Consider the following 27,433-nt stretch of genomic DNA (forward strand, 5'->3'; position numbering starts at 1 on the left):
GGGGGAAAATCACAAAATCCTTGGGGGGGGGGGAATGAAAATCACTGAACATTTCCAAAGACTTGTTTGTTTGTGATAAAGACTGCAAGGCTCAGCTGTATACAAGCTGTCCCACCCATGCACAGACTATTGACATTTCATTCCAGTGGCACCACGCAGACCGCCAAGCAAGGGGGTCTGTCAACATTTCTATCAGCAACAACTGTTCACAGGGGTTTATAAGGCAGAAAAGCTAATTTTCCCCAGCCTGCTTGATGCTGGGTACATAAGGTCTCTGACTAAAAGGAAATTATTAGTATTTAAAAACCACATCACACAAGCGGGTTTTATTACTGGTGCGGGAAGAGAAGAGGACGTGACACCCGAAATCTGTAGTGCTGAGGAAAAGCACCCAAAGAAAAAGCCGTTTAGCATATATGAAACAAACTGGGGAGTCATAGCTTAGATATTAAAGCCCCATAAGCACTATTAGCCAGGAGCCACCATGCTGTTAAAAGTAAGACAAAAAATTTGAGTCAGCTGCAACAGCAAACTAGTCATGCCTTTATTTATATAAAAAAAAGCACAGCATGAAATTATACCTCAAAGAGACTCTAAGGTCAGGGCAGATCTTTGCAGACCAGTGTAAAGTGCCACATAATACGCGGACAGCAGCTGAAGATGATGCAGAACGCAGTTAGCTGGGCTTCATATAATCAAGACGACGTTTATGAAATTGCCCCCAGTGTGGTGTCCAGTCCTTGGCCGTAGTCCCACAGAAAGTTTCAGAATTAAGGCTGAATGCCTCGGGACACCTGGTAGTGCTCTCACATTTTAGAGGTTTCTATAAAACAGGCAAGCAAGAGCCAGACCTGGGCCACGTGCACCCACAATAAATCCCATCATCCCTCTGCGGGAGACCAATTTTTATTGTTTGTGCTCGTGGGAGAGCTGATCCAAGTCTCGCTGGATCGGATAAGTTTGCATTCCAGGACAATGATATCATGCAAGGATCTCCCCATCTGAGGCCCAGCACACAAAGCTCATGGGATGGGCAAGCGTGACTTCCAGCACCGTCGCCAAGCTACTGCCCAAAGTTTCTCACCATGAGTCCTTCATCCTTGACCGTGATGGGGCAGGCAGGTCCTGGTGCTTTGTACGAGCTTCACCCCAGCGGCACGAAGCAGGGCATCTGTCCTGCATAAGGTTCACACGTGCAGCACCATGGGGAGTCTTCTACAGCTACGTTCACATATTCCCCAAGTACCCAAAAACTACTCAGCCTACAGGCTGTTAGGGCCATCTCCTTGCCAAAAAGGCAATAGCATAAAGCTAGTTGCAGTCCCAAAAGAGAACCCACCAAAAACAGAGAAAATATTAACTAGAAGCATAACAAAAATCTAAGCATCCTTCGGCTGGGGACTGAGAGCCAGGCGAAGTAGCTACACGATACAGCTCTTGGAAATGTCACCAGAAGGGCTCGTTCACCACATCCCAAGGACCTCAGCGCTCGTTAGACCGTATCTGGAAGAGTGTGCCCAGTTGGGGCTCCCCTGGGCCAAGGATGTCATCGACCAGATGCGTCAGGTGGAGACCACTAACATGGTCAGGGGCTGGAGCGCATGCCCTGGGGGAGCCAGGCTTGGGCAGCCTGGAGAAGAGAAGGCTTCAGGGTGACCTGATAGCCACCTTCAATCCCTACGAGAAGGTCATCAAGAAGATGGAGCCAGGCTCTTCACAGTGGTGCATGGTGTGAGGACGACTTAGAACAAGCATAAACAAGAGCGGTTCTTACTGGATACAGTGACAAAACAGGTTGCCCAGAGATTCTGCAGCCTCCATCCTTGGAGGTTTTCAAGATAAAACCCTGAGAAACCCGGCCTGACCTAAAAGTCTGACCTGTTTTGAGCAGGAGGTTGGACTAGAGACCTCCCTGGATGTCCCTCCCAACCCAAATGATCTTATGGTCTCTGAAGATCATCTTAGTTGAAGCTTCATTGCAATAAATGGTACTGCAGCATCGTGGAGGCTTCGTTTTGTTTTGTTCCAGGCTACAAGATGTCTGAAAACAGATCAGCTGAAGGGTTATAGGCTGTTTCAACCCTCTAGATTTGTGTACAGTTTCTGAAGCTCAGGGAATGGCTTCTTGCCCTTAACACCATGCCCTGTCCAGGTCTGCCTGTAGATGCTTCACTGGGAATATCGTAAAACGTACTTCTGTGCGTATGCATATATGCCCCCCCACAAGCTCACATACAAAATTAGATCTGCAGTAGCTGCACATATAAGCTATCAAAGCTGCAGCTGCAACAACAGCACAGCGCTGTAAAGATACTTCAATAACATCTGATACATTAAATTTTAAAAAGTCAGATTTACAGGGCCAACGTCCCTATTTAAAAAATAAAGCGTGCACAGGTGGCTAATAAAACTGGACTTTAACAGCCACACTTGCAAAAGAAATTTATAAGAGTTAGCAAAGCTCATAGCCTTTTAATTGCATGTCAAATATTGGGCTCTCAAGAACTAAACCAGATTTCTTGCAGTCTGTGCCAAGTGCTTCTAGATATTACATGTCTGGCATGGGTGCAACCCCATCAGATACTAAGGGGTTAACTCAATCTCCAAGGCCAGAGACTGCTTGAAGGCAATGCCACCAACTCTGAAGTAAAACAGAAAACATTTCTGCCAGCTTTGTTACAAATAAAAGGTTATTAAAAACATTCACATTCGCTGCTAACAGAAACAGCACAAGAAGACATTTAGAAAGCATTTGAACTTGTAAATACATCAAATTAATATACAACAAATTTCAGAGGACATGAATTCCCTTTCCCTACAAATCTGTTCATTAATATTTCAATGATCCACTTATGTCACTACACTTGCCAGCATTTTATAAGGAAAATACTTCAAGTAACAAAAGGCATCTACAGCTTTTACTCTGCCAATGGACTTCTGGTAAGTTCACAGGAGAGATTGATGTGGAACAGCAGCAGCAGGACGCTCCACAGAGCCCCCACGCAGGGCTCTCAGCTAGAGTGGTCGCAGATTTACTAGGAGCAGTTAAATATGCCTCAATACCCCAAACGCCCAACATTTCAGAGACAGAGGTATGAAATAAAATGTCTACACAGTTCACCTGGAGCATCCCTGAGATAGGGATCTGGCTTATGGATCACAAGGCTCAGGCACATCAGTGAATTAATGCAAGGCCATCAGTTTTCCTGAACCAGCTGCCATGCAATAACCCGTCCACACGACCAGTCCCCGACCTAGCAAACGGGTCGTAAGCGACTTCTGCAAACCTAAACACGCTGAGCGGTAATCTGGAGACAACCTGCAAAATTCCTGTGCGACCATATGTAATTATGCCAAACTCAGGAAAGGCATGGGAGGAAGCACCACGCACACTGCCCAGCGTGCAAAACAAGAGTCCTCGTGCCCAGCTGATCACAATCTAGGTTGGAACAAAACTCAATCATTTTGTTGTCGTTATTTGCTTTCTCTACGCAACATTTGCAATGCTGTAAGATGGAAGGGGAGTGCTGAGGACAAGGTATCATTAAATTAAGTTACCACTGGGTGCACAGAGAGTTGATCTGGCCACCTTCTCAGATGTAGTCAACCACAAAATACCCGGAGACAAAACAGCCCTCACTGACAGAAGAGAAATACACCCTTGAGGTTGGGCAGACCTCAGTAGCTTCGCAGACAGGTCTCAGCCCTCTCCAGCCACAGACGCTGAAGAATAAAGTCTTAATTAGAATACAGAGATGGAGAATTCACACAACTCTTTTTCCATGCCGTCACACTTCTACCATCACTAAGTTCATCAAGCTCTCACTAGTGAAGACGACAGTAATAAATTTTGCAAGTTTTAATGAAGCATGGCCAGAAAGAAACAAAAGAGGCTAGGAGTAGGCAAAGCAGCAAAAGAGGATAGCAAAAAGCTAATCAGAATTATGTTGGAAAGAAGGAAAAACAGTACTGAAGACAAGAAGAAACCAGAAGACGTGAACATTCACAAACGCATCGGCCAATGGAAAATATTGTATTAGCTGGCAGTAGGAAAGTTAACAGGAGGGACAACAAGTTCTTTGAAGAATAAATATCGTTCCACTTAATGTGCCGCATCAGCTGGTGTTCACACACCCCATCTTACACAACTCCAAAATGCGGCAAAAACTGTTTTTCACTATAGATGTCCCTCATTTATGTAATCTGGGCCTTTCTAAAACCTCTTGGTAATGTTCTCCTAAAGACGAATGACAACGTTGCTCAAAGTCACAATGATTAAGATGTCCAAAGCTGCAATCACCAGAAATACCCAAGGACCCGGCACTGGAAATGCTGACAAACCCTAGCAAACCCCAAACACTCAGCATTTGCTCTTACTGGAAAGTGTTTCTATCACTGACTGGAAATGCTGACGCCTAACGCCAAAGGGGAACGGCTTCCAAACAGCTTCATAAAAAGCTATTGGAAGCTTAAAAAAAAAAATAAAACACAACACACCACCCTGGAGCAGAAGATACTCCAAGAAGAAAGGCTCTGTTTATTTTTAATGGGCAAAGGAGAAAGCTGGCATAGGATATATGCAAATCAGCGTACAAGCGGAAAAGCAGCTGGAAAGCAAGTCGACCAGTTTTACCTGCACACAAAAGCACCATAAGGTTAATGGGAGCCAACTCCCTTGGCCTCTCCAATTTAGGGAAAGGTTTTAAGCAGTAACATCTACGGGCACATCTTTGTCCTACTTCTTCGCATGCAACAGCGGATGCTGCCCCAAAACCTACAGGCACTTTTTTGCTCACCGCCCACCTGTATCACCCACCCGCTGCATTGCAGATGCACGCACACAATAAACACGTTCTGGCATGCTACATTTCACAGCTTTTCCTCTTCGTTTTCCCAGTATCTTTTCCTTTCCCTCCTATAATTGCTCCTTAAACCCTTCCCAAAATGTGCCTGAGGCACGGGAAGGCTCCTTGCCTTCTGCTGCCACTTCTGCTAAAGCACAGGGCTGCGCACTTGCAGCTCGCAGAGCGAGAGAAAATTCATGCAGCCCACCAGGCTTATCTCAAAAAGGTACCAGACTGCTCCCATCCATCTACATCCAATTTTGAGTGGGTTGGTTTTTTTTTTTTTTTTTTTTTTTTTTTTTTTTTTTTTTTTTTTTTTTTTTTTTTTTTTTTTTGCTAATTGCTGAGTTTTTTTGCTAATTGCTGAGTTTTGCAAGACTCTTGAGGCAGCAAGAGTTACGCAGGTTGTGCTGTGCATACAAAGAGGGTGTGTATAACAGCAGGAACAGCAACACATCAGGACCCACATTTTCTTTCCAATTCTGCAAATAAGGCACAGGTAGGCTTGGTCCAAGCGAACACCCCATAGCCAGTGTCATCTCCAAAATAGAATTAGCCTTTTGTGCATCTCAGATGAGGCTTCTGGAGCTAGCTATTAAAGCACCACCGAGATGCACAGATTAAAAAAACCAACTGTATCGGTGATACACCAAACCACATCCTCACTGGAGATACGGAACCAGAGAGCAACCGTGCTGGTGTCAGAGCTCCTTCCATCGCCTGCTGTCCACGGTGACCGAGCGCCCAATGTTGCTGTGTCCCTGGGCTGGCACGTACATCCCGCTCACTCAGACCGAGCCAGGGTTTGACGGTACCTGCCTTCATTTATTCCCTCGCTTTTTTACATCTGCTCCGTGGAAACACAAAGTTGAAGGACATGACGGGATGGGGGAGGCAGTATTATTTCCATATGGGTTTGAAAATAAAAAGGCTTTAAATGAAAATACCATACGAGCAGAGGGCTCACACAGGACCTATAAGCGCTCGTGTGTGCGCACCATATAGGAAGAATGCCCCAGCAAGGCTTTCCCCCTTTCAGAGCCTGATTCTGCTGAGACAAGTACTCAAGCCCTATATTGTAGCAAGACATTTCTTTGCATGTCATTTGGCAGATGCAATTGTGGGGCTCTGCCAATTCACCCCGAAGCCCTCCGTTTTAATCAGTATCACATAAAGTTTAACACATGCTTTGAAATGTGCACCAGATTCAAAGCTTCGCCTCAAGGGGGTCCTGCTGAATAACACATACCATCCCGGCCGCTGCTCCTCCAGCAATTATCTTTCAACTCTGGCTGAACCATTCGAACTGTCAACGCCAGCACGCTGCCAACCGGAGGAAAGGTTGTGGGGTCAGAGCTGAAAACAAGACTCCTCAAGGCTGAAGCGCCAGGAGAACGGTATGGGGTGTTTGTTTATACTGCTGTCTGCTTATAAGGAGAACTCCCAGGGCGCTTGTTTTATGGCTTAGCAGAACTGCAAACAGTGTTAAGAGGGGCTGAAAAAAAAAAGGTTAGCAATGAAAAGGAGCATCAGCATCCGCCAGGCCCCCCTGGAAGGCAGAGAGGGCTAAGGTTGTTTGCACCTCGTAACCGGCAGCATCCTTCCAGCCCTGCCAGAGCCAGGAGCTCCTTATCTCAAATCCCAGACATCACCGGCTTCCCCCGCTGCCCCGCGAGCCTCCCCGCATCAGTGCTTCTGCCCGCCAAGTGATGGATGGCACGCACCTATCTCACCCGGCTGCCACAGGCAAAGCGCTAAGAAGCTAGTAAGGATTAAGAAATACAAGAATTGTCAGAGTTGATTAAGATTTTGACAGAACTGGAAGGAACAGAAGGACAGACGGACACAGCGGTTTCGGCTCTCCACGGTAGCAGTTTCCAAACAGTTCCTATTGGGATCAATGCAACTAAGCAAAATCCTGCCCTCCAACAGTAATTATGGAGAAGACCCCATTACAACTGGAGTCTACGCATGGACAACCTGCTCGTTACTCCCTTTCTGTAGCCTCTTCCCTACAGCATCCATCAGTCGATCAGCAGGTCCCTGCTCAGAAGTGGGACCGCAACCCCCTGTGCCCGATGCCAGCGGTGGCGGCAGCAGCTGACCTCAAACACAGGCTCTCGCCCAGCTCCTTCAGCAGGACGGTGCGGTGCTCCCACTTGCTTATTCCCATACCATGTAAAGCAAAGGGCAACATTTCAGAGGAGCACAGAGCACAGATCATAGAATCATTAAGGTTGGAAAAGACCTCTAAGACCATCGAGTCCAACCGTCAACCCAACACCACCATGCCCACTAAACCATGGCCCTAAGCACCTCATCTACACATCTTTGAAACACCTCCAGGGATGGGGACTCCACCACTTCCCTGGGCAGCCTCTTCCAATGTTTAACCACTCTTTCATAAAGACATTTCTCCTCACATCCAATCTAAACCTCCCCTGGCACAACTTGAGGCCGTTCCCTCTCGTCCTATTGCTTGTTCCTTGGGAGAAGAGACAAAACCCACCTTGCTACAACCTCCTTTCAGGGAGTTGTAGAGAGCGATGAGGTCTCCCCTCAGCCTCCTTTTCTCCAGGCTAAACAACCCCAGTTCCCTCAGCCGCTCCTCATCAGACTTGTTCTCCAGACCCTTCACCAGCCTCGTTGCCCTTCTCTGGACACGCTCCAGCACCTCAATATCTTTCTTGTAGTGAGGGGCCCAACCAGAGCCGGTGGCACTGGCACAATCATCCAACCAAAGACGGTGGCACTGAACCTTGCAGACAAAGCCATACATCTCCCTTCAGCTTCTTGCAGAGACTGGGATGTTAAATAGCAGCCCTATAAGGCACAGAGGGAGGCAAGGCGATGCTTTCTCCATATTAAAGTAATCGCTAAGCCAAGGAATTTATTCATCGGTCTTTCGAGCTAAACTGTTGCTGCTGTGGGTTTCCCACTACAAATTCTCACTGATGGCAGAAGTTACAAGCGAGGGGGAAAAGCTCGCAGCCAGAATCCACAGCAAGCTCAGACAACCATCAGATGCAATAGGGAGTGCTGGGAAACTCACTCCGCAACAGTAATAAAAATGTAAGCTTGTATTTAGAGAAGCTGCAGCTGGGGCTCTTAAGGGTAAATTAATTCAGAGCTGCAATCTGTATTGTGTTTCTGGGTTCGGACTAAAAATTAGGGCCGTTGGAAACCAAAGTGGCCTGCAAAGCAAAGCAGCCACATTTACCCTCCCTGTTCCTATGTTTTCCACCCTAAAATAAGCTCCCAACCCCTGCCGAGGGTCCCACGCAGCACCAAGCAGGACCATGGGCAGCTGATGCGACGAGGAGCAGCCATTCTATTGCTGAAGTGAGCTACAGCTGGAAAAGCAGGTACCACTGAGCATCCACATCCCTCAGCTACTTCTGCAAGCTTTTAGCCCATTTTCTACCCTCTCCTAGAAAGGAGGTCTCCTACACAGCCTGCTAGCCCAGGCACGAGCTGAGGGAAAGGAGGGAAAGGAGACACGTGCAAAGCTGTGCTTCCAGAAAGAGAGGTGCTCAGTTGCATGTAACAGCCACTTTCCTCTGACGTTTCAGGCTTCAAATTCCACAAAAAGGAACAATTTGGGTTTTTTTGTTTCCCCTCCTCCTTGACCCGTGTGCATGTTACACTCTACATACGTCTAGCTGCACGCAAGAAAAAAATTCAACAGCTGGGCAACTCACCAAGGACCAAGAGAAGGCACAAAAGCAGGCTGCTGCATCCGTTTTAGCACCACGTGCTGCAGCTTTCATTATTATTTTAAAGGTAAGGAGGAGGCCCCATCCCTACCCCTGCCCCAATACGGCTAGCCCCAGCCTTACACATGCACCCTCTGCACGGTGTCCGGGTGCTTGGCCAAGCGCCTGCTTCAGTACGTGCCATCCACTTGTAAGATAATCATAATTTTACAAGAAAAAATAGACCCAAAACTAATACCACATGGCAAAGACTCATTAAACGCCGCTCTCAATATCTTGTGCCAGCTTAATCTTCATTAAGTGAGATGGCTGATAAGCCACAGTCCCTGAATTATTCAGGGCCCAGAGGTCTCCCACCATCCCAGTTACACAAACCACCCAGGTGCATTTGAAATCCGGCATGCGATGCCCAGACCGAGTTCAGTTCCTATCTGAAGATCATCGCAAGCTTTATTTTATGAGCACTGGCATGATTTATTTCTGTCTATCCTATTTGCACAGCAGGAAAAAACACACAAAAATAGCTATTTCCAGAAAAAAATTTTTTATCTACCATGCGTTGCACCTTCCATTGCTGGAAGTTAGCGAGCCTCCTCAAATGTATCAACAGCATCAAAATTAGCTCTTCCCCAGCTCTGCACTGTAATGACGTCTTTTAGAGTGCCGTTGCCCTGTGCACACTGCAGCCAGTGAATGAAGAAAGGACTTTTAATCATTTGCACAGAGGTTACCCTTCGCACATCAGCTGACAGCAAGGGCGAGCAGATTTTTTGCTGCAGTTCTCATGCAGTGCTATGGCCTTTAAATCATCATCTTCCCCAGCCTGTGACAATGAAACCACCATTTTCCCTCATAGCATCCAAGCATACTAGAGGTGCTAGTTTCCCCATTTTCTTTCAAAAAATACTCAGTTATCTGGGGAATGCATTTTCCTGGTCTAATACACCTTCAAACTGGCAAGGGGAAAGAAAACCACATTCTCCCTTCTCTTCTTTTCAGCCTAGAGCAGATGCATGCTGTTGTGTCTTTAGTTTTCATTCCCTGCGGTGCAAGGAGACTATTTAACCAGTACATTCTCCACCCTAAAATAAGCTGTCAACAAAAGAAAAAAAAATAATAATAATTACAAGTGAGAGTGAAGCAATCAAGAATCCTCTTTATTTATTTTTAGGGTGCCACTTCTTCTCTGGAGTTAGATCCCAGTCTTGTGGGATCCACCCTCTGGAACCAGGGCAACCACACCTGATACTTCTACCTTCATCCTCTCCCCGTCCTCCAGCCTGCAGTTTGCAAACAGACCGGATTAAAGATCTCCTAGCCCTTGAAAGGGAAACGGAAACACTCATGGAAAGCAGTGTCACACCTGAGGAAATTGCAGCAAGACATCTATCTGCTTTCTTAAAATTCAGGGCAGGACGGGTCCTCACCTCCGCCCATCATGAGGAGGACGACAGCCCCCAACCACTTCTTACTGCTGCACTACGTTCTCAGCTATCCAGACCTGAGTTTGGGATGATCCAGCGTAAATGACAAATCATAGAATCATAGAATCATAGAATCATTGAGGTTGGAAAAGACCTCTAAGATCATCGAGTCCAACCGTCAACCCAACATGAGTTTGGGATGATCTTATATACAGTAAGTATACTTCCATCCTGCAGGGCTAAAGCACCCTATCAGTTATATATTTCAACTTCTCCTGCTGCGGAGCGTGTTCCTCTCTTACCCAAGAGAGATTTTGATTTCTCACCAAAAAAAAGCCTTTGAAACACTTAAACAGTGTCATTATTGGACTCTTCGGTTGCAGTGATGAACCGTGTTCAGATCGCAGCGGACAGAGACTCCTAAAGTCAAACAAACGCAACGGTGTGTCTGAGACATCCCCTCCCTGTCCACCCACAGGAACCTGTCCAACTCTAGAAGGAGACAGGGAAGAGAAACAAAGCTGAGCTGTCCTGGAGTAACTTAAGTGCATTTTTACCCACAAATGAAAGCTGTTCTAAATTTGCTATATATGCGAATTAGAAGAATATGTCGAGAGGCTTAAATGACCTGAGCCTGTCAGCAGAACTTGGTGGTTTTTAAAAAAAAAAAAAAAAAGTAAGGGAAGTCTTGGGTTGCTGAAGGATTTCACTTGGTGATTTCTGCGTACACCCGTTTGCAATTTGTACAGGAGTGTCATGCAAAGGGCACGCTGCGCGGCACAGCTCTCGAGTCCTCTCCCTGAAAACTAAACCATTGTACCTCTACTGTAAAAAAATATAGCCCTACTAATACTAACCCATTTTCATCTCATTAGCAACCCAGAGACCAGAGCTCCCTGGTGCCCTGACATCGTTTCATATGATCCATTCCCTTCCCCGTCGCTTGTGAATCGGTCACAGCCCATCAGCTGAAAAGCAACGGCTGGTATTTCAAAAGCTCCCTAGAAATTACGCGGCAACGACATTCCCCTAAAGGGGTGTTTTGTGCAACTGGCAGCTTGCTGCAAGAAGCGTTATCCTTCTTGCAAATAATAAATATGAAATCTTGCTCACCTGGATAAAAAGCCAAATCCAAACTAAATGGGCAGTAGGTATTTTTAAGAACCAGTGCTGGAATTGAAAGGGCTGCAGCACTCACAAGCACTGAAGGTCGGGTCCCAGCACCATTTTCACAGCGGCATTAATGATTTGCCACATCCACAAACCGTTTTGCATCTTCAGGTGAAGGTACGTGAAGACCCTTACATGCCTGTGTTACGCCAGGAGTACCCAGGCTCCCAAAACCTCCTCGGCTTCTCTTCCAGGTATACACAGCCAGCCACAGGGCAAGAGTATTCACCAGCTGGAGAAAGTACAGAGATATCAAACCAGCCCATGTGCAGCACAAGAATCTGCTACCAAAACCACTCAAGGAATTTTTAAAAAGAAAAATAAGGAAAAATCAGTTCATTTAAAAGGTTTATTAGCAGCTATATTACAATAAGCCTAAGACATCCAAATGAAAGCTGAAGAATTTATCATCCCGGGCAGCAGCATCCTGATGGGAGCAATTCCCAGCACTTTTTGAGCAAGCCTTATTTCCATCACCTCTCCCGACACGGCCGTCCTGTCCAGACCCCCGTGCTCCTCCACATCCTTTCCCACACGTGGTATGCCAAAGCAGGCACACAACCCAGTTTATTAGTCTGAGGTCTATCCGCACTGTCTCACCTCCAAAGCTGGCACGTCCGCGGGAGACCGGTGCACCAGGCAGCGCCTTCCTTTAAACAACTTCACAGTCTACATAATTAAAACCAGTAGAAGCAAGACCAGTGAAAATTACAGCGCTGAATGCCTGCAGTCCAGGGTGAATAAAAGAAGTTTAACGGCACCGCTTTTCCCAGCTACAATACAATGAGCGTAACAGCAATTACTAATGGCTCAAAAGAAAGAGCAAGGGGTGCTTATGCCTCAACTTGGCACTGCACTTTCCCTAGGCTTTTTAAAGCCTTGTGAATTATACCGTCTATCACGACGGTTGGAAGATAAAGGATTTATTTCAAGAAACATCTCTGGATTTCAAGTGTTTAAAAAGGTCTAAAAGGCAACCGCACAAAAAGCTGATCCGGCATACGGTTGCCCTGTAGTTAAACTTTTGATTTTATGATGCAGCCATGTCCACAGAACATGCTGGATACGCTACTGGGGATACCGCAGTCCCTGTGGCCATTAGTCATACATATGCTGAAATAAAAAAGGCCCATGATTTAGCAGTTTCATTTTTGAGGTCATAAAAAGAATTCAGAGGAATACCCATTTATTAATAAAGTTCCTATGGAGTATAAGTTTTAAGTGCAGACTTAAAGGCACAGAATTCCTCTTAAATAAACAGAGAAACCTTCCCCAGAAAGCCAGGAAATGTTAGAATAAGAAGTTCTTTTATGATAATAAGCACATTTGCACTCAAATTATGTGATGTGGGAAGAAGGAGAGTTAAAGCACAAGGAAGTACAAAGACCTCAAACAACGTGCACTGGGGAACAGAAACATGCTTACATCTGCACATACCCCTATCACCACCTCCCCAACGTGGCCCATATGCGCTGTTGGCCTCCAGTCCACCCCTACAGACGTCCTCGGCGATGCCTTCCTCTGCTTTTCCCATCAAGCGGCTGCCCCATCTACCCCGACCCAAGACGCTAAACCCAAACTTGTCCGGCTGCCACGGCCTCTCTGTTCCCACACCCACCAGGAAGCCGAGGGATCACATTTAACCTCAAGCTCCTGGCTTGACAATTTGCTTCAGGAGCCACTTCAAAAAAATGTTTCCAGTTCTCAAAATCATTCACATCTCCTTCTCTCCCCAGTTTTCATCCCTGCTGCAAGCAGCAGGGCATCCTACAACCGTGAGAGACCTCGCTGGGTACCGCTTCGGTTCCTGCAGGTGAGCTCCAGCCTGAATGTGCAAAGCAGGGGACGAAAGACGGTGACAGACCCATGCACAAAGCCACCACACTGGCTCTGGCTAAGCGGCATTGGGAAATCTCACATCTCATCTTCAAAACCCATCACGATCGCTGCTGAGTCAAGAAAAGAGCGGGTGGATTGAGCTTTCAAATGCAGACACTTCACCAGGATTTGTCTCAAAAATCTTCCAAATTAAACAATAAGTGTCAAGTGATTAGTCCAGTCACCATCGAGATGGCGTTCAACACGCTGTTAAGAAAACAGTTTTCAGGGCCAAGTTTTAATGAAAAAGTAGTGAGTTATTAAAGATTTGTCTGCAATTTTAAGCCAGTGCAAAACAAAAACCTTTTTACCAGTTTTCTCAAATAAGTTTTCAAAGAGGTTAAGCAAAAGATGCTGAGGGTAAGTGACCAACAGGAGTCACTACTATTTATCCATCTCTTTCTTGGCAGTGGGGAAGAGGACAGGTGTAAACACATTATAAGCTTCTAACAATAAACATTTTTACCAAGGCACTTGAAGGCATCTCAGAGCTCACGCAGGTCTAACAGCGACACCTCTCTTCAATAACCAGAGGACGTTAATCATCTCTAAACTGCGCCACAGCATCCCACTCCACCGCGCCTCCTTTGTGAGCCTCCTCCCCAAGACCTGCAAGCTGAGACTGTAGCTGGCCATCAGACTTCTAAACAGTCCCAGAAGATGTATTTCCTTTCATAATACTTTACTATAACAAGTAGACAAGCAGCAGTATCAAAGATTAAGAAGGTCTTGTTACTGAATTTTACTAGAAAATAAGTTTCTGCTTTACAAACCTGCCCAGAAGGGGAACACACCATCCCCTTATCCCCACCTCTGTTGTGTAAATAGTCACCGCATACCCAGCCACCAGACTGACCTTTTCAAAAGGCTCTCCTGCCTGCATCCAAGACTATAAAATCTCCTTCCTTTTAATGAACAACATTATTTTTACTTTTTGTGCTTGTTAAAGAAAACCTTCGGAATAAGAGACACTGCTTAAACCAGCGGGAAGTTCAGATCTCAGGGTGGTTTTGGAAGTCCTGGGGCATGTCGATAAAATACAGCCCCCGCGGAGCAAGCGGATGCAGGGATCTTCCGAACACTACACGTAAGCCCAGACTTGGCACCGGCGGATCCAGCCCACGTGGCAGGGGAGACAGTCTTACACGGGGCTCCCATGACCTTTGGAGAGCATCGACTGCTGCTGGAGCACTGACACCCAGCAGAAGGACGTTCCCCTGCACGGTACATCCAGAGAAAGGCAGTAAAATCTAATTTACTCTAAAATACGGATACAAAGCAAAAACAATTTCCATATGCGCTGCAAAAGATTACATAAAGTTAAAAAATGTCAGGGATGAGGATAATTAAGAACACTACGCAAACTGCATTTTTAAACATTTTTCTGGGCCATCAAAAGGCCACCGGGCAGTATCTGGAGACTGAGAAAATGTCCTTCTCCCCCCTGCTGCGCAGGGAACCGCTCGCTCATGTGGCTTGGGGTGGTGTGCATGTGTTTGCATTTAGAGTGAAGCACAGGGAGGGGACAGGATTTCCCAATAACGCTGAAATCGCTGCATGCCACGTCTCTACTTATCACCGTCATTTCAAATAAACTGCCTGACAAAAAAACCCTCGTGTTTTCACAGCTCGGTTAAAGCCACCCAGCGGGAGACTCCTGCCTGTGCAGAGCGGGTGCCAGAGCCGGTGCAGCCTCACAGGGACACGGTCCCTCCCCGGGGGGCTGCTCACGGTAGGACACCCCCCCCCACTGCAGGGCACAGGAACCAGCCTCACCTTGTGTTTCTGGACGGGCATTGCCAGTAAAGCAATACTGCACTGCCGAGGTGTGTTTGCTGTGATGTGCAGCCTTTGCAGACCAAGCTCTCTGCTGCTCTCCTCACCACCCATTGCCTCCCCTTCACCCACCTCGATTCTGCAAACTCCCTAACACATCCACGCATTTCTCACGTGTTTCTGGGGCACAAACCATCAGCCCGAAGCTGCGTTGTATCCGCCCACTGTCCTCCACAGCCAGGAATCACGGACCCTCTAACTCTCCATTGCCCACGTAATCCCATCACTACCATCATCTTTTTAGAGAAATCCTGAAAGAGTTCAACAGGATAAACTTCACAGAGAGGAGCAGAGGCACGAAGCGAGCATTCCTGGGCAGGACGATAGTTGCTGTTGCAAAACACCATCCTGGGATCCAAAAACCAAGGGAAGTGCTTGAAACCGCACTTGCGGCGAGCCAAGGAAACAGGCTCCACGTGCCGGCAAGCTGAGTGCACCCAGTTTTTATCATGGCCATCGTGCAGAGAAGCAGGCAGGGCAGCTTGCACGTGAGCCAGCTTTTTTTAAAAATGCAAGCTTTCAATTTAGTCTGCAAAAAATTACATGGTAGCATTTTTATTACAATACCAATGTATTCAAAGTGACTTTAAAATTCAAAAACAACCAACAGACAACTCAGGACTCATCACCAACACGTAGCTACTTCTCTGTATTCCTAGTAAAAATGCACGTTGAGATTCGGTTACAGTTGTAAGAACAAACCAGTAGCACAGAGCAAACTATGCAAAGAAACTTGCATCCTCAAACCAATCATCATAAATCCGGGGAACTCAAGGTCAGAATTAAATTTAAATCCAGACATACCTAAAATATTGAAGCACACAGCTGGGTGCTCAACAGCCTTAGCATGGCCCTGTAATCATGCAGCACAGCATCCCAGCAGTCACAGAGAATGCCTATTAGCAGCTGTCATCTCCAAGTCCAAGTAATTGGGGGTAAAAAAAAAAAATAAATCTCCTCCTCCACTTCTCATCCACAAGATTTTTTTTTTTTCTTTCTAAGGCCAGCTGTATTTTGCTCCTGTGCTACTGAACATTTTTATATCAGAGAAAAGTGTATCGGTACAGTGGGAGCTGCACATACCCACGTGCTATTTAGGCACCTTTGTCCAAGCTATTTGCAGGCACGAGAAGCCACGTTAAACAGGAGAGGAGGTGTGAGGGACGCTACGCCCTGACCGCTGTACGTGAGCGGTTCTCAGTCAGCTCTGACCTGCAGGGATAGCGTGTGAAGCGAGGGAAGTCATCCAAACCCTAGATCTGAATCACTGATTTCAGAGACGTAGCTGCCTTTCTACAAAGCTGCTGGTAATCCGTGCTCCAAAGTGCTTCACCTTCTCCAGCTGACGGTCAGAACGGTCCTACCAAAATCAGATCAGCATTTTAGTTGTGCACATCATTGTGCAATGTTTTGCCTCATTTTTTAAGTGTACGTATATGCTCACATCACCAGGTTGATATTTTCTGCCACTGCAGGAAAATATACTTACACAACTGCTCAGAAATGACAGACACATTGATATCTGTTGGCAAGAAGAATAAACATCACCTTGAAAAAGCACAGCGGAAACAACAACCCATTCAAACTCATACCAGATCACCACCTATTAAACATCAGCTTTGACAACACATCAAAGTGATGCTAAAAAAAAAAAATAATAATAATAATAATAATAATAATAATAATAATAATAATAATAATAATAATAATAATAATAATAATAATAATAATAATAATAATAATAATAATAATAATAATAATAATAATAATAATAATAATAATAATAATAATAATAATAATAATAATAATAATAATAATAATAATAATAATAATAATAATAATAATAATAATAATAATAATAATGCTGGTTTGCCTCCATCTATGCGAGAGGCACGCTGAACGTTTTGGCTGTCCTGACAAACTTGATCCGATAATGGCTTTTGGATGGGTTACTCTTGGCCCCCTGCGTAGCAGCATTCACTGCACTTACCCTGGACACTTTGCATGCAGCACCATCCTAAGTGACCTCCTCCACATGCCGTGCATGTTTCAGACGTTAAGCTAGATAATAAAACCACATACCGGATATCAGCAAGTGTTAATAAGATGTAATTCATTCCTGGCAAGCCCAGAACTCAGATCTTTTTTTTAAAAAAAAAAAAACCACACTAACAAAAACAAAACACACAAGCAGGTTCACAGGGCCAAAGTCCAAAAGGAGTTCAAATGCGCACAGCTACTTTCATCTGCTCAAGCGCTGTGTAATTAAGAACAATATTTGGAACGCAGCAAATTCCCCCAGAACCATAGGTAATAAAATTCAGATTTAAAAAAAAAACACAAGGAAAGGAGTCAATGAGAGCTCATCATTTGTACAGCGAGACTATAAGGTTTCTCCGCGTGCTCTGAAATCCCTCCGGTTCCCGCATACGGCTGACCTGGGGAACATCTCACTTGACTTCACCCCCACGGGCTTCCTCTCCAGAAGAGGGGCCGGCGAGCTCCCCGCATCCCTGACTGACGGCCAGAAACACGGCAACGGCTCTGAGCGCTCCAAGACAGATCCTTCTGATTATCACAAAATGAAATTTTCAGCTCTTGTCATCATCAGCCTCAGATTTGTAATGTTACAAAAACATGATTTCCTTTCCCCATTGTATCAAGCCCTCTTCCATTCCCGCTGGTGAAATCAAACAATTTTAAAAGAATTTATATGATGCTAATTTAAACCGAATGTATTTAGCTGCCAATCGCAGTTCCCCGACTCTCCCAGGCCTCCTGCCAGCTCCGCTCCGTTCCAGAGTGGCTATCAATCACGGCCAAGAGACTGAGGAAAAAGACCCGGCGATGCAAGAAGCGATACTGGTAATTCTGGCAGTGGAAACCCTGTCCATCGCTTTCGGCAAAACGACGTGAAGTGACCCCACGCAACGGGAGGCTCCGAAAGCTTCAGCTCCTCATCGCTTCTCGTTGGTGAAGCAGCCCATGACGCTTTTTGCAGGAATAAACCTAGCACGTTGCTTAAATTCCAACATTGCTTCCAACTCGGCTTTGGCAACTGGAAGTGGCAAGTTGACCTTCCTTCCCCAAGCCACCGTGCAGGAACGGTACACCTTTACTGCTGGAAAGCCGAGTCCAACCTCGTAGGTAACTCTGTTCCCACAAAGCGTGAAGGAACCTCTTCTAGTCTGCACCTTGCTCTCATAAAACAGCAGAAAAGTGGGATTTGGGGGAGACTGAAGATGTATACCTCACTGTATCACCTGCAGGCAAACTAAAAACATCTAACGTTACCCTCTTGGTGCGTCTTGTTTTGACACTCCCCTGCAACAGCCCAAACAGCATCTACGTTGAAGGAAAAGTCTTTTCTGCTCGATTGTTTTTCTGTTGGATACACTGAAATGCTGAAGCTCTGATGCACCCCTAACAGATGCCAGCAGCATCAACAGGCAAAAGAAAAATTTACTGCAACCCAGACCTCAGTTCAGAAATCCTTAGGGTCCAAACTGGCTGGAACTGAGTAGAAGGTGGTGAACGATGAAGAACAACTGCAAGTGCGTAAGGTAGAAAAATACTGAAAGGAGAAGAAACAGAGTGCTTGGCTCAGGTCAAAGCAGGGACTGGAGTGCTGGTTGAGAGGCTATCTGGAGCTGAAGAACAAATAACAAACTTAAGAGAAGCTCAAAACATTAGCAGTTGAAATAAACACTGAGGGACAAAAGGTGAAGAGTAGAGAAAGAGTCTAAAGAACAGAGAGGAGAAAGAAGTGAGAGTTGTTACAGGAAGAAAGAAAACACTCTCTGGAGGTTTCGTTCAGATGCATGGCTGCTTGCCAGCTCAGACCAGGAACTTAGATTATCCAGTATTGCAAAATCAAACACCAAACTCCACCAGAAGGTGGACAACAACAAGGCAAGTAAATGTAGTTCTTCCCCCCAGGTCTTCTCCCAGCTTCTCACTGTTGACAGATCAGGCACTTCTTGAGCCCAAAACAGTCTGTTCAGTTAGCAACCTGCCAGGAACCCAGTAAAAGCACTTACCCAGTTTGTCCTTGAAGCCATGGAAAATTGTGCACGAGGAGCTCCACCGGTCTATCACCCACGGAATGAACAACCAACTTTCCCCCCCCCCTTATTTCAAGCCTGACTCCTGCTGGTTTCACTCACTGGGCCCCAGTTCTTGTATTTGGTTAGGGCAGGAGCAGCCAGTCCCTACCGACTCCCCAGTGCCTCTCCTGATTTTAACTTTGCTGTAAAAAGCCAGATTTCTTTAGAGCAAGAGATAGAGAATGAACAGAGCTCCAGGCAGGGCGTGAGCTCTCCCCAGGAGCAGCAGAAGGGACAGGAGGGAGGGACGTGAAAATTTCTTCACCAAAAGGGTTGTCAAGCACTGGAAGAGGCTGCCCAGGGAAGTGGTTGAGTCACCATCCCTGGAGGTGTTTAAAAGACGTGTAGATGAGGCGCTTAGGGACATGGTTTAGTGGTGGACTTGGCAGTGCTAGGTTATCGGTTGGACTCAATGATCTTAGAGGTCTTTTCCAACCTAAATGATTCTATGATTTAAACAGGAAGAAATGCATAAGTACACCATGGATTTGAAAGGAACAGCAAGCACAAAGCTACAAAAAAAATCTCAGTCAGAAGATAGCAAAGGAAGCCATTTGAAATGATGGGGAACTTCCCAAAATTGGTCTGCCTAAGCAGCCAAGGACACGTGGCTGGACGCACACACCTCTCCCCGCCAGGCTCTCCCCACCCATCAAAGCAATCAGCCACGGTGCCAGGAGGTTTAAGTATCCCTCCCAGCATCATGACGACAAAACTGGAAACTACAAGAAGACGCAACATCTGCATCCTCTTATGTCTATAATTGGTAATATCCTTAATAGGATATAAAGAAGTTACTTATTTATTTAAAGTAGCATATTCGCTGCATTAATTGGGCACCAAAAGACAAATGAAACTCCTATTCCTTTCCAGCCACAGAGCCACAGGAACCAAGGAAGAATCTTTTAAAAAGTTTGGCTGCCATAATGAACAAAAATAGAGTAGTTTTTGTAAACAATTAATTGTTTTAGAAACTGCTGTATCAGGTAAATTCAGCACAATAACACCTGTAGCCATCCCAGACATCACCACAGTGCACATCTGGCTCCACGACAGGATGTCCAGGTCACAGCGTGTTTTCTGCAGATTCAGAAAGACTAGTTTGATTTGACGCAACAACTAACAAAAAAGTTTGCTGAACTCTCAGATGCAGCATGGCATCTCTCCATAGCTCTATTACACAATATAAGGCTTGGTTTGTTTTCCCAAAATACTAGAAAGAGGTTGAGATGTCAGTAAGGCAGCGGATATACTGTAAATTAAATCAATTAACAGAAATCCTCAAGCTAGACCATTTTACAGAAAGGATGGTGTTTGTAAGACAGAAAATCGAACTTGCCTGTACCCCTACCCGTAAGTATAACAGTGCAATTTTATCATCTTGTGAAAGATTATAGCAAGAGTCCTTCCCATAAATCGACAAGTCCAATCCATCAATCACTATCAGAGGAAGCAGTTTACTGCTCATGAGAGGTAACATTTCATTACTAGTGGATTTGAATTTCTTCAAAGTAGCAAAAGTTCTTTTTAAGAGCCACCGTGAGCAATGCTCCCCGGCTGCGATAAGAAAAACTGTACTGAAACTCAAAACTAGCATATTAAAGAAGAGTGGGGAAAGGCAATTCCATTTTAATACATGCATGGGGATGTTCAATTAATCAGGTTCATCTTTTACAGACATCAACTGCTAGACAAATGCAAGCAAGCCGCAATGAAAGTTTACCCAGTATCTGAAAATCAGTTTTAGATGCAAAAAAAAATTAAGTTGCAGTCAGTGCATGAACTTCTATTGCTTTACCCAGAACCTGGGAAATCAACACGGGTGTCTCCAGGTCTTCCAGTTGCCACCAGGCACAGCAGCACAAATGCCCCTGTCCTACTAAGCAGAAAATATGAGTTACACACCCCGACTGCACCTCCCAGGCTCTGGGCTAGCAAGAGCCTACAGCAAAATACAGGCAGGAGAAAACGATGACAAAAATGGTCCATCACTTTTCAACGGTATAAAAATCAGAAGGTAACCTCTAGTAGCAACCACAGAATGAAAAATCATTGCTTCACCTAGTAACAAAATTACTTCAATATTTAAAACTAAGTTTACTGCCTTGGGATTGGAAAAATAGCACTTTGTTTAACATAACTGTGAACCACCCTCCTCTTCCAAAAGAGCCTCCACCATGTGTGCACACAGAACAAGTCCTACCTGTTTCATTGCTGTCTCTCCAATCTTGTCAGAGTGCTTACGGATACTCTCCAGGAAATCCTTGAGGTCTGACATGGAAACTTCTTTGATCTCTTCACGCAGCTTTGGAATATTATCCACCATGATCTTGCAGAAGCGGTAGTGGCTCACTTGGGGCAGGTACGTGTGCTCAAGGTGCTCCAGGGTCTTGAGCGCAGGGTAGTGTCTGGGGAAGGCAAGCAAGGCAGATGTGGAAAGAAGAAGGGCTCTTTCCATCCCACTTCCCCTCTGAAATGTGCATTAACTGTAAATAATTTAATGTATCGAAGAATCTCAGCTCTGTTCAAAGGAACATAGACCTTAGCATCCAGGTCACCATAAAAGCATCATTTTCCTTTTGAAACAGAGCAGCAGAGAAACACAAAGGTGAGTAGCAGCTCCTTACTCAGAGCTCTGATGGGCAGACAAGGACCAGCTGGGTCACAAGAGACCAGCATCAGCTGAGCCCAGTAGCTCTCACCCACAGTAAAACCATTTGGGGCACCATATCACACACAGAGTGAAGGAAAAGTTGGCAACCACACATAGTATTGTTAGGTTATGCAAGAAAAAGTGCGGTCCCATGCACACAGAGGAGCACAGAGGCACGATCACTCATGGGGGAACCCCAGAAAGACCCTGCACTGGTCTCCCCAGGAGAGCCATCAGCCCCGTGGACGGAGGTGACGCCCATCAAGGTGAGAGGGTCTCTGGAGCACCTCATACACCAAGAGGGCCATGTCAGGTATGGGGCACGTTATGGGATACAGCATTTGGGGATTGCATCTCTAAGTCTTTTCCTGGGTGAAGGGCTCTCTATTCTGGGTGCATGTGTGTGCATCACCTTCATCCCGAACCGCCAGACAGGGGGACAGGACGATGCTGTTGGTGTTTGTGAGCGTGGAGTGTTTCTGCCTGCTGATCTGTGTGGCCGGCTCTGCGTGTATACAAGTGTGCGTGCTGTATACGTGCCTGCTGGGAGCACGCACTCAGCCTCCCTCCTGCCTGGACCCGGGGCACGGGGCTACAGCAGACTTGTCTCCGTCACGCTGCCTGATTCAGCAACCCCTAACAGTGAGGTGCCGTAAGACAGAAGCATGGAGATGGGAATATACGATAATATACCACAGACTGATAAATTAGTGTCTAGCACATGTTAATATCCAGTATCTGCTACTAGCACGGATATTTGTTATTCTGTTGTAACGATCCTGGACATGAGAGCTCTCTAACTTCTTTCCCCACGCATATCAGGAGTCAGATCCCACCTTTCTCCCAACTGTTCAAATGCTGCTAAGCACCATTAAAAACACTTTCCACTCAAAGTACTTTTTATTTAGACAGAGGTGAAAATCTGGATACCAACCCCAGATTAGGGGTCCAACGGATACATTTTCTACAAAGCCCCTGCCTCTCCAGCAACTACTGTTGTACCACTGGGGTATGTGACCTTTGCAATGCTGAAAATAATTTATTTCCCCACTCCATAAGAAATATACCTTATAAATTTAAGAATGCAAGAACCCCAATCTTTCTCCCCCTATGCACAATGCATGCCTTTATATTTTGGTCATGCCCAATGGCCTTAGGGAAGGTACTGTAAATTTTATCCTACCTTTCTGCATAAAAGCAACCTTCATAGGCTGACAGAAGATGCTAAATGGGAAACTATTCTAAGCAAATCATTTTTCTCAAACGCCCTCCCTCTTTTCCCTTCGGGAAGTGGGAGTCCATAGGATTTGCCTGTTCACTGGAATTCAGGGGCCCTCCTGAATGGCAATGTAAAATGCGAGACCGTCCTCCTCCTGGTCTGACCACAGATCCGGTCAAAGTTTAACAAAAAGTTATCAGGGACCCATCTAGGAAGCATTAGCAGGGTCTATAAAAACATATTTCAGACCAACACCAGGTCACAGTCACCTCTTGGGTGAATTAAGGCAACTTTAGCTGACTATACCCACGGTTAATCCTGGCCACAAGCACCTGCCACTTACACCTTGAAGTTTTGGGGGAGAAAAAGTGTTTAGTCAGAAAAATCATATTAGCACCACTGAAAAAAAACTGACACTCATATCCCCATTCAAAACAATTCTTGTCTGAACTCCAGGCAGGTCCACAGGGGAGTTATTTTAACCAGAAGTGGCCTGTCCTGTTCCCAACACCAGAAGTCAAACGGATTAACCCCGTAACCCGGCCGGTGTTTACACTACCGTAAGGTATGAAAGACTATTTGCAATAAAATGCAAACCTCTCTGGAGAGAAACTTAGGAGTGCACAGAAAGCCAGAAATTAAACCAGAGGAATAAACACACGTTGGGGGGGGTGTTATATTTTAGGGCATTGTTTGTTGAACTAGAAGCAGTGAGAAGGTGGCTGGCGGGGGAACAGCGCGCGGTCACTGATGGGGTCCCCGGCTGCCTGCCAAAAACAGAGTCCGAAACACGTGCGGGCAGAGGAAAGCTCGACACTGCTCTTGTGTGAGATGTGCGGAGGCCAGCAATTCCTGCGGCTGAAGTATTGCCGCCTCAGCCCAGATTACATCCCTCATGCTAATGCCTATTATCAGCCACCCAGAGGGGCCGTGTTCTTGCCCAGCTCTGTGCCCCCGGGACCACTGCACCAGTGAAACAGGAGCGCTTGCCGAGTGGGGGAAGCAGCATTTTGATAAAACAGAGTCAGAGCTGGCTTTTGTTTTTTTTTTCCTGGAAATACCCAGGCCCTGCTCAGGTGGGTACAGCTCTACAGAGGCTTCTCAGCTACAAGCAGGATGAAGCATTCTCGTTTCATGGATATGACAAGTGACCCAGGGGTAAAAAAAGATGGCTCCCTCTGGAGCCCTGCAGAACGAGGAGGGATCTCTGAAGGCAGGGGGGTGTTTCTCATCACTTTCCAACAAGCAGCCACATGTGTCCCAGCCACTGGAGAAAAGCTCTTTCTGTCCCTTCCTTAAATTCTGGACAACAGCAGATGAAACGTTTCTCTCCATCTCTTCTCCCTGCTGGTTGCAGAGTCACTCCTCTGGGTCCAGAACATGCTTCGTTCTCCAGCTCCAGCTCCAGTTAATGGCCACAGATGCTACATTTGGCAAAGGCCTGCGTTCGGTTTATAAACATCACACAGCAAACAGCACATAACTCATTTTGTCTACCTTGGGAGAGTTGAGTTTATTCACCCAGAATGCAAAACCTATTACTCCTCTGAGACTGTGTACCCAAGGCTCAGGCTAGTAACCAACCCCCTTGCTGGCTATCATGAAATGATATATAAGTGAGACTGGGTGCAGACACAAAAATATTTAATATATTGTGTTGCGTTTGGTGAATGAAGCCATCAAATCCCGACAAAGAAAGAAGGGAGAAAAAAAAAAGCAAGGGTTCAGATTTTTCTTAAATGTGGCTTTCAACTTCTATTTGTTTCAAAATGAACCAATCCAAAAGCGGGGGGGGGGGAGCAATTCTTAGAAGCAAACCCTGGAAACACTATCCAGAGCGAGGGAATCAAGCGGCATGTGGATTTCCTTCCAAAGTTCACAGCACTGTGATCAGCTCCAGCTCCCCACCCCACATCTGTCAACGGATAAGCCCCTCGCTGTTCCTATAAACAGACTAAAAAGAAGTTGGACAAACTATACGCTGCCCTATTCTGTACTGAGCCATCCTGAGAAAGAGAGCGCAAGCTTTGTGAACAGCTAAATAAGCTCCTTATAACTCCTCTGGCCAGCCCAACTTTCAGGAGCAATGCTTATCTGTTTATCCAAGGCTCCCGGGTCCAAGGACCACAGAGATCAGCGGAGGCAGGAGGGGAAGTGTAAAAATACGCCCATCCAATTAGTTATCGCCTTGTTTCAAACATCTGGTTTCTTCTGTATTGTTTCTATGATGGATGGCAGGCACAAACCAGGCATCGGATCTGATTGCTCTCCCTGCGTGGCATTCAGCTGGAGCCTGCCGTGTTTTCAGCTGACCTCCTTCCAGTAGCTGCTCTTTGCCCGATTTGCCACCCCCAGGGCTACAACGCGCCTCCGAAGTCCCACGCTGCTTAAACAAACCGTCCCCCAGGATCCCAGCCATGCAAATATCCCGGACCGTGGTTTCATCCTTCAGCATCGCAACAGAGGCAGGGTGGGAAAAATCCTAGATTTACAGCTCATGATTTCTGAGCCACAAAGTCCTTGTAGTTCAGCTCACTCTTCCGAACAATTATTTCTACCGCAAAATAAGCCGTGTGCCTTCTCACCAACTTCAACCATCCTGCACAACCTTTCTGAGGTGTTTGGCTTCCATGCATGTTCGATTCTCTCAATTGTATCAGGTTTTGTATTATGACATTCATAGAATAAATTTAGTTAATAACGCATAAGTCCCAAGTCACGCATTGATTGCATGCATCACAACGGTGAGCTTCCTTGGAAAAAAAGTGAACATCCACCTTAATTAAAAAGCCTAACACAAAACAAAATTAGAGCCCGCTGCAATCCCGGTTCTAGGCTATACTGCGGGAGGCTGAGCAGGACCATGAATATATCAGCCAGAAATCAAGTAAGTTAAGTTGGAAAGGCTGATTTTGAAGTCCTAAGTTTTGAGAACCTCTTTAATTTATCCAGCACCAAACGGGTGCTTTTCAACTTTTCCAATACAAACACCAGTCTATACAAAATTTACCTTTTAGATTTCATTTGCTCTCGCAGTTTGCTGTACATCTCCAGGACTGGAAAGAGAAGGAAAACATACAAGCATTGAGACACGAGCACAAAGCAGAGAGACGTGAATTAAAATAAACAGCTACACAAATAAAGAGCAATTTCAGATTCCTCACCAGGAAGACACAGTGTTAGCTTATCAACCGTCGCTGAAATATTTCTCTGTTGTAATCGGCATTGCTTCAGCTCTTCCATTGCTATTATCAACTTTGGAAAGGGAAAAAAAAAAAGTTTCACTAAGAACAGTAAACAGACAGAGTAGAGAGGATATAAACCACTTTGCACTTGTCACGACCATCCAAACAGTAGGTTGACAACAAAACCTACTCTGATAACCAGAGAGCTCACCGAGCACTGCAGAGCGCTGCTGAAATAGGGAAGACAGGCAGCTTCGGGTTGTTTAATCGAGTAGCAGAAGCATTCCCTAGCCTAATTTTAAGTAAGCAAGCAGCAAAACCAAAGCCATCAAAATACCAGCCTTGTAGCACGTCCTGTGAATTCCAAAAATGATTTCCCCTTCCCATTTTATTCATCTCTTCCCTACTCCCTCTCCAAGCTTCTCTTTTCAAGTTCTTCTCAAAGACAGGATGTGGCCGCTCGCTCCCAGGGGGATTCTTACCATCACAAACTAACAAGGATTTTTAAATGCTCGGTCTCCCGCAGAAAAACCTGTGCATCTGGACAAGGGCAAAACAAGGGTTGGCCATCGCATACAAAAGAAAACTCTTTGGTTTCTTTTTTTTCAAAGGGGCAGGTCATGGATTTGTCCTCTACAGTACCAACTTAGCTCCACAGTACCAGACAGAGATTGCAAAGTCCTCTTGAAATCCCAGGCTCTTCTACTCTTGGAAGCGAATCCTCCATTCAAGGTAACACAGAGGTATGTTTATTTGACTCAGGAGAGAAGCTGCATCACCTCCTCCCCAAAGGGCATTTTTATCTTTAATCTTTATTAGAATAATTGGTCTGACGCAGTCCAACATGGGGATTTTCTCGTTTGTTTTTCAAATGCAGTGCAGCCGACTGAAATAGTAATGCCTGCATGTACTCTGAGCAAAATGAAGTCTGGGTGTCTGGGAGGGCAGTTAAGAAAGCAAATAGAAAAGCTGCAAAGACTAGATTTATATGCAATATGGGTAGAGCAACGCAATTCATCAGGAGGAAAGAAAAAGAGGGGAGAAGGACCGCCCCTGGGAGTTCTCACACATCTCCATCTTAGGCACTTGAAAAAACTTCAAGCATCAGTGCCTTCGTGCATGCTCAGCTCTGAAGTCCCCCCCAGTCTGTTAATGTTCCCTTACGACGAAGGGGCAGAATAATGAACATGGTTAGACGCACATCGCTTCCAAGACATGCTCAATCACTTTCTTTTCTCCATGCCTTGATGCCTCTACCCACGCAGCTCAAAAACCACCCTGACTTTAATTGCTGCTGTACTGCACTGTGAAGCGGGAGCCAGGCACTCCAGCTCATATACATGGAATCACAGAATGGTTTAGGTTGGAAGGGACCTTCAAAGATCATTTATTCCAACCCCCT

General features: G+C 45.8%; 1 protein-coding gene across 3 annotated transcripts in view; it reads right to left on the reverse strand.

Annotated features, from left to right (window-relative positions):
- Window positions 1-27,433, reverse strand: part of EXOC6B (exocyst complex component 6B) — a 271,015-nt gene that overhangs the window by 233,955 nt on the left and 9,627 nt on the right. For all 3 annotated transcript variants that reach the window (XM_009290673.2, XM_009290672.2, XM_019474974.1), the window contains exons 3-5: window positions 26,011-26,101; window positions 25,857-25,902; window positions 21,178-21,382 (exon numbers count right to left, since the gene is read on the reverse strand). In XM_009290673.2, the coding sequence (XP_009288948.1) occupies window positions 21,178-21,382; window positions 25,857-25,902; window positions 26,011-26,101 (342 nt within the window). The remainder of the gene's footprint in view (window positions 1-21,177; window positions 21,383-25,856; window positions 25,903-26,010; window positions 26,102-27,433) is intronic.

Source organism: Aptenodytes forsteri, unplaced genomic scaffold, assembly GCF_000699145.1.
Source record: "Aptenodytes forsteri isolate BGI_AS27 unplaced genomic scaffold, ASM69914v1 Scaffold236, whole genome shotgun sequence".
NCBI lineage: Eukaryota > Metazoa > Chordata > Aves > Sphenisciformes > Spheniscidae > Aptenodytes > Aptenodytes forsteri.